The 15,332-nt window shown below is 36.9% G+C and overlaps 1 protein-coding gene and 1 non-coding gene across 2 annotated transcripts; both read left to right on the top strand.

The window, feature by feature from the left end:
• Nucleotides 1–4,150: 4,150 nt before the first annotated feature.
• On the top strand, nt 4,151–8,997 carry LOC118491600. Its single transcript, XM_035989494.1, has 6 exons — nt 4,151–4,235; nt 7,771–7,902; nt 8,063–8,187; nt 8,282–8,467; nt 8,573–8,641; nt 8,740–8,997. The coding sequence occupies exons 1-6, from the start codon at nt 4,151–4,153 to the stop codon at nt 8,995–8,997; spliced, it is 855 nt and encodes a 284-aa protein (XP_035845387.1).
• Nucleotides 5,017–5,123, top strand: LOC118491780. The gene has a single exon (XR_004892225.1). It is a non-coding gene; the product is annotated as a small nucleolar RNA R71 (small nucleolar RNA).
• Nucleotides 8,998–15,332: the final 6,335 nt, after the last annotated feature.

Consider the following 15,332-nt stretch of genomic DNA (forward strand, 5'->3'; position numbering starts at 1 on the left):
ATGTTATTTCATACCAGTGTTATAATCCAACGATTCTACCGTATAGCCGGAAATACATAATGTGATTTTATTCAAAATAAAGGATATGTCATGTTATGATTCATTACAAGTGCTTCCAAAGTTGTTTGGCATATCGCTTTTTTTATATACTTGCGTAGTTTGCAATATATATAACCAGATGTTACCGAAATTTGGGGTGTTACAGTATTAGTATAACCTTTGATTATCTTCGCACTTTTGCACTTGTTTAAGAGATTATCTTAGTTATTGTAGTAGGCCCCCTCTTTTGAAGGCGACGTTACCCTCAACCCAGTAGTTTGAGTCAGCAAGGATACAATCCTAAAGGGTCGGATTATTGGAAGATAATGAATTAAGTTATTAATGCAAATTGTGGTAGGCCCCGCTTTTGGCGGTGACGTTACCCTCGGCTAAGTAGTCTGAGTCAGCAGGGATACAGTCCTAAATAGCCGGGTTATAGTATTAATAGTAGTTAACTTATGAGGGGGTCAAAGAGTTTGGATCCCCGCCATCCAATACCTATGGGCATTGAAGGAGATCCTACTAAATTTGACCCAGGTCCCTTGCAGGACCTCTAAACACTGAACAAGGGCAAGACCCTTACCAAACAGTTCCCTTAACCCCCGACCAGGTAGCCAACATACCTCCATATAGATCGTGGAGATATGAATGGTGAAAATCTTTTATTTTATATAGACAGTAAAATAATGCCAAGACACCACGGACAAACGATAAGGAAATATCACCTTCAACATAAGCAACTAGTTATTAAAGTTATTAATACAAAACCAAATAAAAAGTGCAAAAGATTAAAAATAAAAAGTATTATACTAAACACTTGTCTTCACCAAGTGATTTAAGAGAATTAGGCAAACATGGCCTTGATTGTCAAGAACTCTTACGATCAATCTTGGATCCCGAGATGACTCACACACTCTATGATGGACAAGGGATGATGGTGGTGGATGATGGTGTTGTGATGGTGGTGGGTGGTGGATGAAGTGTGAGAGAGGTGGTGTGCTAAGGGATGAGTTGAAATGAAACCAAGCACTCCTATTTATAGGCTGAACAGAGGGCTGGGCACGGCCCCGTGTCCGCTGGACACGCCCCCGTGCCCGTCTGACACTCTCTCTCTTCATTAATTGTAATTCGCAATTATAATTAATGCGCCTGCTGTACTTTCGCCACGCCCCCGTGCTCACTGGACACGGCCCCGTGGTGGGCAATAGAAGCTTCTATAGGTTTGTCTTTTCTGCTGCTTCTTGGGCACGGCCCCGTGCTAGCTGAGCACGGGGCGTGTTCAGTCTTCTGACTTCTCTTTTCTGCTTGGGAGGATGCTGTTGAGGGGTCGGGCATTCCACTTTTGTTCCTTTTCTTGTATTTATGTTAGAATTAGTTGTCTTTTTGCTTCTTTTGCGAATTTGAGCTCATTTTATCCTGGAAATACAAAAGGAAGACAAAAACACTCTTTTTCCAACATTAGTACTTAAAAAGGGTTAGTTTTATGCCTTAATTGATGTAATTTATATGTTGCATTTTACACCCATCAAATACCCCCACACTTGAACTTTTGCTTGTCCTCAAGCAAAACTCTTTAAATATGTGGCTTACACTCCCAAATGGAATGGGTAGAAGAGAAGGTTTTTGGCTTGTCATAGAGTGTCGGGAATCCAAGATCTTTTTGGGTTTTATTTTTATTTATTTACAATCATATTCGTTATGATTTATTTAGAACGTTTCATAAGAGAAATTACTTATTTGGGCATAGCATGCCTTTTTAAAATTTCATTTATATACAAGTTCACATACCTCACGGGAGAAATCACTCAACACTCGGCCGAAGGTGTATTTTTAGTGAATCACTCGAGAGCGGCATGGAACTTATTCCTACCATAAGCTTGCCAAGCAATCAATCCTCCTCCTTTTTAACTATATGCCTTTGTAAATATCAAGAGGACTTTTTGGGTGAAGGGTTAGGCTTGGGCTAAAGGTGGGTGGTTGGGTTAGTGGTTAGTAAAAGGGCGAAAAAGCGTAAAAAGCGTCGGTTTTTATAAAACACTTTGTTTTTAGTGACTTTCTATTTCGAAGTATTTCTCCAAACAAGCTTTTATTTTAATAGCTTTGTTTGTTTATTTCTAACTTCATCATATATATATATATATATATATATATATATATATATATATATATATTTTAGTCACACGAAAAACCGAGCTTGTTACTAAAATAAAGGGTGAAAATAAAAAGGGTTTTTGGTGGGTAAAAAGGTTTTTTAGAGTAAAGAAATGTAAGGTTTAGGCTCAAAGGGGTTAACTAGAGGGATTTTGGGTAGGTGGTAAAAAAACTGAAAAATAATGGTGTAGAAAGAAAAATGGTTAGTCCTAATGCCTCCATCATTTACTTACTTGGGTTTAAGTTGGTAAGGACCGGGAATGAATCGTCGTGGCAAGTTCTAGAGTTCTAAGAACCAAGCGGCTATTCACACAAGAAACGAAAAATGAGCATTTAGTCTAGAGATGTAAATTTGTATGCTTAATAAAGGCTTAAAAATCACTTTTGCGGGAATGGGTTTTTATGTGATCAAGTATATATAATCAAATTTTAACTAAGCTTGTCATGCCGTTTCATAATTTTCTTATGTTGGTTCTTGTTATCACGACGCTCTCGGCTGTAAAATTGTAAAAATATAACCTTATTAATCTTAGGATTCCTAACTTAAACTTTAGACAAGTAAAAAAAATGATTTTTTTTTTTTGAAAAAATTTGGGGTGTTTAGCGGTTCCAATAGAGTTTTGTGTAAGGCTTGTTATTAGGACTTGCAAAATTTCAAGGTTTTAGCTTCCCCCCCCCCCCACACACTTAAATTACACATTGTCTTCAATGTGTCCCAAAAATAAATTTTTAGGTTGATTGGATGTGTAATGTGGTGTTAAAAAGCAAATATTTATGTTATTGGCAGTCTGGACACGGCCCCGTGGGGACCGGACACGGCCCCGTGTTCAGGTGCCAGTAACAAAAATTAAAGAAATGAGACAGAAGCCTGGACACGGGGGCGTGTCTGGTGAACACGGTCCGTGTCCAGTTACCTGAACTGGGCATTTTTCTGCAGGGGGTTCAGCACGGGGCCGTGTTGGTTGGACACGGCCCGTGTTGAGCCTTCTGTAATGGAGAAATTTGTGTCGGGTTGCCTTGTTCTTGTGCATGGGGCCATTTTTCTCGTTTCTTTTTTCATCCTTTACCACCATGAGTGTGTTTTATTCCTGCAAATTAAAACTAAAAGATTAAACTAAACTAAGGATAGTTCCGCGGAATGCCTCCGTGGTGCGCCACGTTTATAAGGGTCCTTGGCTAGACCCGGTGTGAGGTTATATTTTTTCTGAGTGGGATGTTTGGTATCCCATGTTACACCGTCGGAGAGCAGCATCCAAACTCGAATCAATAACCTTCATGTAGTTGACCGGGTCGTCGTCTTCTATTCTCTTCACAACTCCGAATTTTACTTCATCATCCCCGTACCTCAAGGTGAGCGTTCCGTCATTCATATCTACCACTGCTTGTGCGGTGGCAAGAAATGGTCTCCCTAGTATGAGGGGGACCTCGGTGTCTTCCTCCATATCGAGTATGACAAAGTCGGCTGGATAGACGAATTTGCTTACCTTTACCAGGACATTTTCGATGACACCTTGCGGGAATTTGACGGATCGATCAGCAAGTTGTATGCTCATTTTTGTAGGACTCGTTGTTCCTAGGCCGAGTCTTTTAAACATTGATGAGGGCATGAGGTTAATGCTAGCCCCAAGGTCGGCTAGTGCATTACGAACGGGGGAGTCCCCGATTGAGCAGGGAATCGTGAAGCTTCCGGGATCGATTTTCTTTTGGGGAAGTTTGTTGAGTACGAGGGCAGAGCATTCTTCGCCTAAGTTAACTAATTGCAAAGTTTCAATTTTCTTTTTATGAGTGAGGAAGTCCCTCATGAACTTAGAGTATTTGGGCATTTGGGTTAGGACATCAATAAAAGGAATATTGACATGCAATTGTTTTAATAGACTTTCAAATTTTGCGAATTGCTCATTGGTCTTTTGACGAATTAACCTACCGGGGTACGGAACTCGAGGAGCCTTGGTAGCCTCCGATGACGGAGGGGAGTTCTTCTCCTGCAGAGGTGGGGGTGCAGTTTCTTCTGTCGGTGGTTGCGCTTTCGCAGGCCCCACGGTGCGGTTTCGTAGCGTGATGAGATGAACTTGCGCCTTTGGGTTTGTTTGGATATTGCTTGGTAATGCACCTTGTGGTCTCTCGGAAAAATTTTGAGCTAGTTGATTTAATTGTTTTTCTATATTTTGAATACTAGCTTGTTGATTTCTAAAATTTGATTCTAATTGTAGAAATCTTTCCGAGTTTTTCCTTTCAGTGTCGGAAATGAGGCGAGATACAGTATCTTCAAGCCTTTCTCGTCCACCTTGTTGTTGAGTGAAATTTTGTGACTCATTTCTTGGTTGTTGAAAGGTTGTTCGTTGGGTTTGTTGGTTACTACTATTGCCGGGCTCTCTCCAACCAAGATTCGGGTGGTTTCGCCATCCTTGGTTGTAAGTGCCCGTTGGAGGACCCGACGGCCTAGGTCTATTATCAATGTAGCTGACCGACTCTTGTTGATCGTCCGTTTCTTTCATACAACTCCAATTTTTATGTGGCCCGCCACACCCTTCACAAGCCATAACCGAGACTGTTTTTGTCATTTCTAATTTTTTTATTTTTGAAGAAAGGGCCTCGATTTGGGCTTATAAAGAAGTGCTTTCATCAACCTTATGGGCGCCCGGGGCAATAGATTTATTGCCTCAGGGGGTGTGCCACTGAAAATTGGTTTGAGCAATTTCCTCAATTTGGTTATATATTTCATGCGGGCGGCGATTACCTAAAAGTCCCCCGGAGCTAGAGTCAAGTGTCTGCCTTGTGTGTGGCAACAGTCCATTATAGAAAGTGGATACTTGTTGCCATATCGCAAGGCCATGATGTGGACACTTGCGTAATAGCTCCTTGAACCTTTCCCAAGTTTCATATAAGGATTCCCCGTCCTCTTGTGAATATGTATTAATTTCAGTCATTAATTTAGCCGTTTTAGCGGGAGGGAAATACTTATATAGAAATTTTTGGGCTAGTTCATCCCAAGTGTTTACCGATCCAGCTGGGAGGGCGTTGAGCCAAGCTTTTGCTCGGTCTTTTAGTGAAAAAGGAAACATTCGGAGGCGGATGGCGTCATTTGATGCTCCATTGATCCGAAAGGTATCACATATTTCTAAGAAATTAGTAATATGTAGATGGGGATCCTCGTCCGCAAGCCCATGGAAGATTACGGAGTTTTGGAGCATTTGTATCAAATGCGGCCGAAGTTGGAAGTTATTGGCTTCAACATTCGGTGCATTGATAGCGGCGCCTAGGTTACCTACGGTGGGTCGTAGATAATCCATGAGGGTATGCTGGTCTGCCATTGGAGGTGGGTTCCCCGAAACTTTCTCTTGGTTTTTAGCTTTTAGTCTTTTTCTGAGAAAGCGTTCGGGTTCTTCTAGAGGTTCTTTTATGTCCTTATTAGAACTGGAGCTCATACACTATGTAGGACGGCGTCTGGTTCCAAGTCCTGCAATAAAAACAGAAAAGAATGCTGGTCAGAAGGTTCACCACGGCCCCGTGCCCAGTGAACACGGCCCGTGGTCGGAGTTACAATAATTGTTTTCCAGATCCCTGTTACTGGAAAGTTGGACACGACCCCATGTTGCACCGACACGGCCCCGTGGTCAGCCTTCTGTAACTTGGAAAACTAAAAACTGCCAGTAACGATGCTGGGCACGGCCCGTGTCCGACCAGGCACGGCCCGTGCTGAGCTCTGCAGAAGCTGAAAAACTAAGAAAATCCTAAAAAATAAAAAGAAAAATAAAAATATGATTAGGCCGTTGATTCCTAACTTTCTTAAAATCCTTGTGTCCCCGGCAGCGGCGCCAAAAACTTGATGCGTGTGTAGTGTAATATATTTTTGATGTATATTTTAAGCCCTTTTTACACTTTTAGCCAAGTTTTAAATTTATAAAACACGATATTCACTAACACTAAACACACATATGGGAAAGGGCACCCATCGTGGACGTAGTATAGTGTTGGTAAGATACCGAGGTCGTCCAAGGACACAAGAGCTTTTAGTACCGGTTTATCCTCAACGTCTAATCAAATCAAAAAGTTAGAAAAGGTTTTTAAACTAAGAAAATAAATAGTAACTAAATGCTGAAAAATAAAATAAAAACAGATAGACAAGATGAATCACTTGGATCCGACTCGTGTATTAGTATAACCTTTGATTATTTTCGCACTTTTGCACTTGTTTAAGAGATTATCTTAGTTATTGTAGTAGGCCCCTCTTTTGAAGGCGACGTTACCCTCAACCAAGTAGTTTGCGTCAACAAGGATACAATCCTAAAGGGTCGGATTATTAGAAGATAATGAATTAAGTTATTAATGCAAATTGTGGTAGGCCCCGCTTTTGGCTGTGACGTTACCCTCGGCTAAGTAGTCTGAGTCAGCAAGGATACAGTCCTAAATAGCCGGGTTATAGTATTAATAGTAGTTAACTTATGAGGGGGTCAAAGAGTTTAGATCCCCGCCATCCAATACCTATGGGCATTGAAGGAGATCCTACTAAATTTGACCCAAGTCCCTTGCAGGACCTCTAAACGCAGAACAAGGGCAAGACCCTTACCAAACCGTTCCCTTAACCCCCGACCAGGTAGCCAACATACCTCCATATAGACCGTGAAGATATGAATGGTGGAGATATGAATGGTGAAAATCTTTTATTTTATATAGACAGTAAAATAATGCCAAGACACCACGGACAAACGATAAGGAAAGATCACCTTCAACATAAGCAACTAGTTATTAAAGTCATTAATACAAAACCAAATAAAAAGTGCAAAAGATTAAAAATAAAAAGTATTATACTAAACACTTGTCTTCACCAAGTGATGTAAGAGACTTAGGCAAACATGGCCTTGATTGTCAAGAACTCTTACGATCAATCTTGGATCCCGAGACGACTCACACACTCTATGATGGACAATGGATGATGGTGGTGGATGATGGTGTTGTGATGGTGGTGGGTGGTGGATGAAGTGTGAGAGAGGTGGTGTGCCAAGGGATGAGTTGAAATGAAACCAAGCACTCCTATTTATAGGCTGAACAGAGGGCTGGGCACGGCCCCGTGTCCGCTGGACACGCCCCCGTGCCCGTCTGACACTCTCTCTCTTCATTAATTGTAATTCGCAATTACAATTAATGTGCCTGCTGTACTTTCGCCACGCCCCCGTGCTCACTGGACACGGCCCCGTGGTGGGCAATAGAAGATTCTATAGGTTTGTCTTTTCTGCTGCTTCTTGGGCACGGCCCCGTGCTGGCTGAGCACGGGGCGTGTTCAGTCTTCTGACTTCTCTTTTCTGCTTGGGAGGATGCTGTTGAGGGGTCGGGCAATCCACTTTTGTTCCTTTTCTTGTATTTATGTTAGAATTAGTTGTCTTTTTGCTTCTTTTGCGAATTTGAGCTCATTTTATCCTGGAAATACAAAAGGAAGACAAAAATACTCTTTTTCCAACATTAGTACTTAAAAAGGGTTAGTTTTATGCCTTAATTGATGTAATTTATATGTTGCATTTTACACACATCATTTACACTACAACTTAATTGTATAGATTTTTATCTTATGATATAAATATTCAGGTTGCAAGGTCATTGTTCTGGGTAATATAATGGGTGTTTACAAAGATGAAAGATGGTTCTATGAGGGTTGTAACAGATGTAACAAGAAGATCAACAAAGTTGTTAATCTGACTGATGACACCCAGGAATCAGGTTCTGCTGTAACAAAGGAGGTTCTTACCTATCTGTCTGATCGTTGTGCTTTTAAAACTATAACTTCTTCGCTCAAGTAAGTCAATATACCTTGCGAACCTTTTTTTTCATGCAAGACCTTTTTTTTGTTTTATAATATGAACATTCCCACATTCAATAGGTTTAAGACTCAACTTAGAGTTCAAGACCCCTTCTGCCTCTGTTACACTTACTTTGTTTGATCGTGAAGCACGGAAGTTGTTAGGAAAGTCTGTTGAAGATATTCTTACTGCCAACCCTGAATTTGTAACTTTTCTTTTTGTACTCATATTGGTTATGTTTTATATTTACATAAAAGTTAATATTTCTTGATAAATGATAAATATTTTACTTTTTTCAGCGTTCTGATTCCATGAAGTTTCCTGCTGAAGTAGATGCATTGGTTGGCCAGAGTGCTGCTTTTAAAATAGACGTTACTAGCTATGTCTTGAAGTATAACATCCATAAGTATGGTATAATCAAGCTAACTATCGATCCTAACGTTATATCTGAACTTCAAGAGAAGCAATCTTCTTCACAGATAACTGTATGTTATATAAATTTTCTGACCTTATTGTTTTACGTTTTAAATATCTTACTTTCCTGAAGTTTAGATATCGTTTTTTAAGTATTTATTTTAAAAAATATGCAGTCTTCTCAGAATTTGTCTCTGAATATTGGTGGTTCAGAATTTGATTCTCAGACATCTGATGGTTTGAAGGTATTTGTGTGAATTTGTGTTTTGTTAGTGTTAGTTTTATTTCATATATGTTCAACTATGAGTTGCATTTGTAACCTGTTAAATTTGTCTTTTGTTAGGACTCTTGTGCCAAAGGAACCGAAAACACAACTCCTGTATCTAACATGGCGAGCACCGTTTCACCTCTTGCTTTGGATGTTACTGATACTCCTAATTCCATGTTAGCTAAGGATGAAGTGAAGCGAAACTTGGTTCAAGTCTATGATGTTGAAGAAGATTCTCACACATCTGCAACGAAGCTCCATAAGTCTGGCGAGGTTAAGGATGTCAATAGTGCAGAGAAGAGGAACCTCTTAATTCCTAAAATTGAGAAATAGTTTTGAAGTTTTCATAACATGAAGTTATTGGTTGTTTTTTAAAAGTTGGTTTTTGTTGGTGTCCTCTAAAACAATTGATTGTTTGAATTCGTGGTTTTGGTTTATGGTTTTTATTTGTTTCTTCCGGACAATACATGGTTTGAATTCCGAAAGTTTTGATGTTTGGTTTTGAATAATAATCATTGTTTTAATGTACATGTTAATTTTAGTTCCATTTTAATGTCTTTTCTTTACATTTCATTTAACTCTTACTAATAGTATATTTGTATTTTGTATGTGGTTTTTATTATAACTATTCATGTAACTTGAATATGTATTATGAGAACATATATCGAATTTTTCCAATGTTTAAAACAAAAATAAAGTAAATTATTTTAAATATATTTTTTAGAGAAATTTATGTTGTCCACTTACAGTTACGAATCTTTTATTTAAATTAGTTAAGGTGTAATAGTTATAGAAAGCATACCTGTCCGATATAGAATTTTTCGTCTTTCCATATATATTTTACGTCTTAACTAATAATTTTTTTTAAAAAACGTGTAATTACCTTAAATACAGATTTCATAAATTTAGGGAATACAATAATGCATTATTTCTTAATTAGTATCATTAAATTTATATCCATAATTAAGGTTATTTCGTTTTCAGTACTTGAATACACTCTCATATATTGTTATTTATATGTACATCATTTGTTCTCACAACAAAGAAGTCACTGATCGAGTTTGATAAAGTATACTATTATACTTACCGCTTTCACGTGATATAAGGTACGTGTTCTATCCTCATTATACATTTAGTGTATCTAACTTTATTTATTTATTTGCAACATTATATGACAAGTAATTATACTTTGCATTATAGAAAATGTCTCACATTCGTAAAGGTACATCCGCATCAAGTCTCGATTTTCGTAACATAAATGTGAATTTAACAAATCCTTTGTCTGATATATCTAACGGTATGTTCTTAAAGTATTTGTTATGAACTATTATTTATTCAATTATTTTTTCATTTCATTTTTTTTTACTAATTCATATATCATCTCAGTTGATATATGCTGCAATAGTGACAAATTTGAAGTTGTTGAAAGAACAAAAGCTAGAAGAATATATTCCAATAGTAAAAGATTCAATACAACCTCATCGCAGAGTCAATCCACACTAAAATATTCAACTCCTAATAATAAAAGAATTTAAGTTCATCCACATCTCCCCTGTATAACAGATCATTTTCTACCCGTGGTATAAACATCATTTTTTCTTGCGGTTTATCATCTTCGGAAATTCATAAAACGAATCTTCCTTCTACAACATATCGTTCACATGATATTTCCAATGGTATTTTCAAATCTATATTCCTTACTTTATTACAAATATTTTATTGATATATATATATATATATTTTACTAATGTATATGTCATTTTAGTTGATATACGTAATGTAGACAAGGATGAGGCTGCTAAAAGAAGGAAGGCTAGACGGATATATTTGAATAGCAAAAGATTAAATAAAATCTCAACACAGACTCAATCGACATTAAGTTCTTATACTCAAAATAAAGAGAATATTAGTCCGAACACAACTTTTAGGTTGAACAGATCATCTTTTAGCGTCCTATCAAGCATCAATGTCTCTTCCAGTTGATCTAAATTCAATTCAGGTAACACTTTATTTTTTGTCATGTTTATCAAATTATGAAATAAGATTTTTTTCGTCTATCATCAAGTGTTGTTAAAAACATAACAACTTTAATTCTCTCTAATTTTACTAATCCATGTCATTTCTGTACATTAATTTTGGTTGATGAAACATTATTAAGATGAAACTTATTTTTATATATTTTAAGAAATTATATATTTTTTTCAGTTTGTTTTTTATTATATGATTTTATATCATTTGTTATAATAATTTTATAGGAAATATTGCATCTTCCAGTGGTATTCCAACAAACATTACAAGCAACTCAGCATCCACTTTAAGTCTTGACATCATATCTTCGTCATCATCTAGAATTCCACCAAACACTGTTCTCGCATCAGACGAAGCTTCACCATTGACAAGAATGTCATCAGGAAAGCGTAAATTAGTAAGAAAACGACGAAACTTAACACCTATACCTATTATTGATTTGACAACAGATGATGATAACGAGGTTCCTGATATCAAAAGGTAAAGTTGATCCTCTTTTATTTATTACTGTTTCACATATTTCTTTTTATATTGACTTTGAACAACATAGATTTATTATGTTTAATAATATTAATCTTTTAACTGAAATACAAAAAAAAACATTCAGACTACTTGGATCATGGTGACCAGATCATCGTTTGTCAAACGTGTAACGCAAAGCTATGGAAAGCAGATGCGGATAAGGGAGAACATAAGCGAAATAAACTTAACTATTTCATTTGCTGTTCATACGGTAAAGTTTTGTTACCTGATTTTAAGCAGCCTCCTGAAATTTTGAAAGATTTATATGTTGGCGTCAGTGCGAAGAGCAATTTTTTTTAAAAAACATTCGGCGTTATAATTCTATGTTCTCATTTACATCTATGGGAGGAAGGATTGACAAAACTATCAACCGTGGAAATGCACCTTATGTCTTTCGATTAAGTGGTCAAAATTATCATACTATAGGGAGTCTATTACCTGATGATGGAAATGAGCCAAAATTCAGCCAGTTGTATATATACGACACAGATAATGAAATATTTAATCGACAAAATGCTGTTGGGTATGTATTTATTTCGTAGTCTTTATAATTACTTATATTGGTGGATTTATTTTATATGCTATTAATGTTAGTAATACAGATATAAACATTATTAATCCATACATTTTGTTAATTTTACAGGGGCTCAAACACTTCTTTTACAATAACTGAGTCAGCTTTTGATGTTCAGATCATTGAGGAACTTACACTCATGTTAGACACTAACAAAGCTTTGGTTAAAAGTTATAGACAAGCTAGAAACTGTTTAAATGAAAACCCTTACATCGACTTGAAGCTTTGTCTTATTGGTAAAAGATCCAAAGATGGTAGAACATATAACCTTCCTGAAGCTTCTGAAGTTGCTGCATTAGTTATTGGAGATCTGACTCAAGCTGTTGAAAATCGTGATATAGTAGTGAAAAGAAGATCTGGTCGGATTGAGTGCATAAGTGAATTACATCCTTCTTATCTTTCTCTACGATACCCTCTTCTATTTCCATATGGAGAAGATATGTACAGGGTTGACATTCTTCATAGAGGTCTCAATCCAGACACGAACAGCAAACGTACAATGTGTACTATGCGTGATTTCTTTGCTTATAGATTACAAGATCGTGTCGATAAGTTTTCTGTTATTCATAATGCAAAATGACTTTTCCAACAATTTGTTGTTGATGCTTACACTATGATCGAGAGTGAAAGGTTGTTTTACATACGGCGACAACAAACACATTTGAGGTCAGAAACTGTTCAGAATATACAAAATGCAAATAATGCTGGAAAAAAAGATATGTCAAAAATTGGAACACGTATCTTTATTCCATCTTCCTTCACTGGCGGTTCTCGATATATGATGCAAAATTACTTAGATGCAATGTCTTTGTGCAAATGGTTTGGGTATCCAGATTTTTTCATTACTATTACATGTAATCCAAAATGGCCGGAAGTGCAAAGGTTTTTAAAAGATACGACGATAAGGCCTGAAGATAGACCGGACATTTTTTGTCGAATTTTCAAGATAAAACTAGATTCCATAACAAAAGACTTGAAAGAAGGCAAGTTGCTGGGCAGGGTTAATTCTGGTATGTTTGTTTTATACGATAACATTTAAAGGCTAATATTTTTAAATAAAGTTACTTTATTTTTTATTAATAGTATTATTATTAATCTATATTTATTGTTGATAATATAAGTTAGTTATATATTTTTTCTAGTGTATGATATTTTTGTTATTGTACTCTGTAGTTGTCTATACTGTTGAATTTCAAAAACGCGAACTTCCTCATGCACACATATGTGTATTCATGCATGCTGACAGCAAGATACTATCCGTTGACCAACTAGATCCAATCATTTCTGCCGAAATTCCAGACATAGCCGAGGATCCAAAGTTATATAAACTTGTGGCAGACTACATGATTCATGGTCCATGTGGTGCTCTCAATATGAATTATCCTTGCATGATCGATCGTAAGTGTTCCAAGACGTTTCCTAAAAAAATTGTTAACGAAACATGTTTGGATAAAAAAGGATTTCCAGTTTATCGTAGAAGGGATTCTGGCCTATCTGTTGTTAAATCACGCGTGAACGTAGACAATAGATATGTTGTTCCATATAGTAAAGTGCTGTTAAAAAGATACCAGGCGCATATTAACGTTGAATGGTGCAATCAAGTTGGTTCTATCAAATATTTGTTCAAGTACATTAACAAAGGCCTAGATAGAACTATTCTTAGAGTTGTTGAAAGTGGAAATCAGGATGAGTAGGAACCTGTAGTCGATGAGATAGAAAAGTATTACGATTGCCGGTATATTTCTGCATGCGAATCTGCTTGGAGGATCTTTTCCTATGATATTCATTATCGATATCCCGCAGTTATTCGATTGCCGTTTCATTTACCTGGTCAGCAAAACGTAGTATATGGTGCAGACGATGACATTGACGAGGTTCTTAACAAACCATCTTGACACACCCCTATTTTCCACGTGTCACCGGTGGGCCCGGTGGGGGTTCCGTGACGTAGTTGATATAGTCATAGTCAAACAATACAAAATATAAATGCACAGCGGAAGCAAAAGATAGATTTATTTCAACCAAATAAAATTGTAATATCGAGTATCACAAACAGTTAAAACAGATCCACAGGCGGATCAAAACAAAGAGGAAACTTTTATTCAACAGACTTCATGCATCCTAAGCTTGCGAGACTTTTATTGATGCTAAGGAGTGGCCAGCCTATTACGCGTAGTACCTACACTTAGCCTTTTTGGAAAATACGTCAGTTTACACTGGTAAATACAACTTAACTGACTCATTTTGAAAGGTTTAAAATTGATTTGAATGCCCGCGGCACAAAACTTTTTATAACTTGGGATAATTATTTGCTTATAATCTTGTAAAAGAATTACATCTTTATTATGCGTTCAGTTGTTCGGGTCGTGCCGGGTTAAAGATTAATAGACACACCACTTAGTATAGTTCTGCCGCGAGACTTCTCTCGTACCGACAATTATACTTTATTGATTTGAAGGCACTACGGGTGTACGCCTACACCCGTGTGCTAAGGTCGTGGCCATTCTTTGAATGATGCCAAGGATATCCGGGACATGGTCATTAAACTCCCAAAGGCGTTAAACAAACAAAACAACATTTTCAAACGGGTCATTTTGACAACACTTAACCACCGACCGGTTAAGGTCAATTACCCGACGAAGCGGTATTTTATATACCGTACTCCAAGCCCGTATAAGGGAAAATAAGTTAAATGTATTTACCTGAGCTAAATATAGATTTAATCCCAGCCGTATCAAATCAGCAAGTACAGATAGCTTTTACTGGGCTCCTATATCTGGAATGAAGGTTTTTAATAACCTATTAGAATCCTAACGGGTCTTTTCATTTAGCCTAAGCTTAGACCGGTTAGTTTTAAATGAAGATTACGGTTTAAACGCATGATAAGGAGAAGACCGTTTTAGAATGTGGTTTTGACCCGACAAGCTTGCATACTTGTTTATTATGGGTAACTTAATCACATTCTGGATTTTGAGACAGAACTGATATGGTTTGACCCGTTTCGGCTAAAATGGGTAAACTAGTTACATAAGCCGATCCGAACGCGTAAAGTGCGTAACGAGTAACCATAAGAGTCATATACAAGTTTCCTAAGTTAATATGCCTTAAACATGTTGTGATATCAGTAAGATACCTTCCATTATGCCCCAAATGGTTTTAAACCCAAACTATGCCTCATAAGGGCATTTTGGTCATTTTAAAGGGTGTGAAAGAGTTTAACTAATAACCTGGGTTACAGGTCTGATTAAATCAATAAATATACTTAATTTAATAAGTTATAACAGTAGGGTATCATATATATGTGAAATTTATTACTTATAACCATACTATGCTCCATAGGGGCATTTTGGTAATTTCACAAGGGCCTAAAAGGTCAAAACTGAAATTCTGAGTTTAAAACATTAGCCTACTGTTAAAATATAAAAATTTAGTGAATACATCAGTAGGTTTCAACCCCATTTGTTTAAAAAGGTTCTAGTACATACTTATGCGTTAAAAACGCTTAAAAAGGCGATTTGGAGCCATTTCGGGGTTTGGTATAGAA

This window comes from Helianthus annuus, chromosome 4 (genome assembly GCF_002127325.2).
Source record: "Helianthus annuus cultivar XRQ/B chromosome 4, HanXRQr2.0-SUNRISE, whole genome shotgun sequence".
Lineage (NCBI taxonomy): Eukaryota > Viridiplantae > Streptophyta > Magnoliopsida > Asterales > Asteraceae > Helianthus > Helianthus annuus.

What these genes read in the sequence shown, in the direction of transcription:
- LOC118491600 (XM_035989494.1), top strand. Translation starts at nt 4,151, where the DNA reads ATGACGGAGGGGAGTTCTTCTCCTGCAGAGGTGGGGGTGCAGTTTCTT. An exon ending in TTACTGCCAACCCTGAATTT is followed by an intron (nt 8,188 to 8,281) that starts GTAACTTTTCTT and finishes TACTTTTTTCAG; the next exon opens with CGTTCTGATTCCATGAAGTT. An exon ending in AGACATCTGATGGTTTGAAG is followed by an intron (nt 8,642 to 8,739) that starts GTATTTGTGTGA and finishes GTCTTTTGTTAG; the next exon opens with GACTCTTGTGCCAAAGGAAC.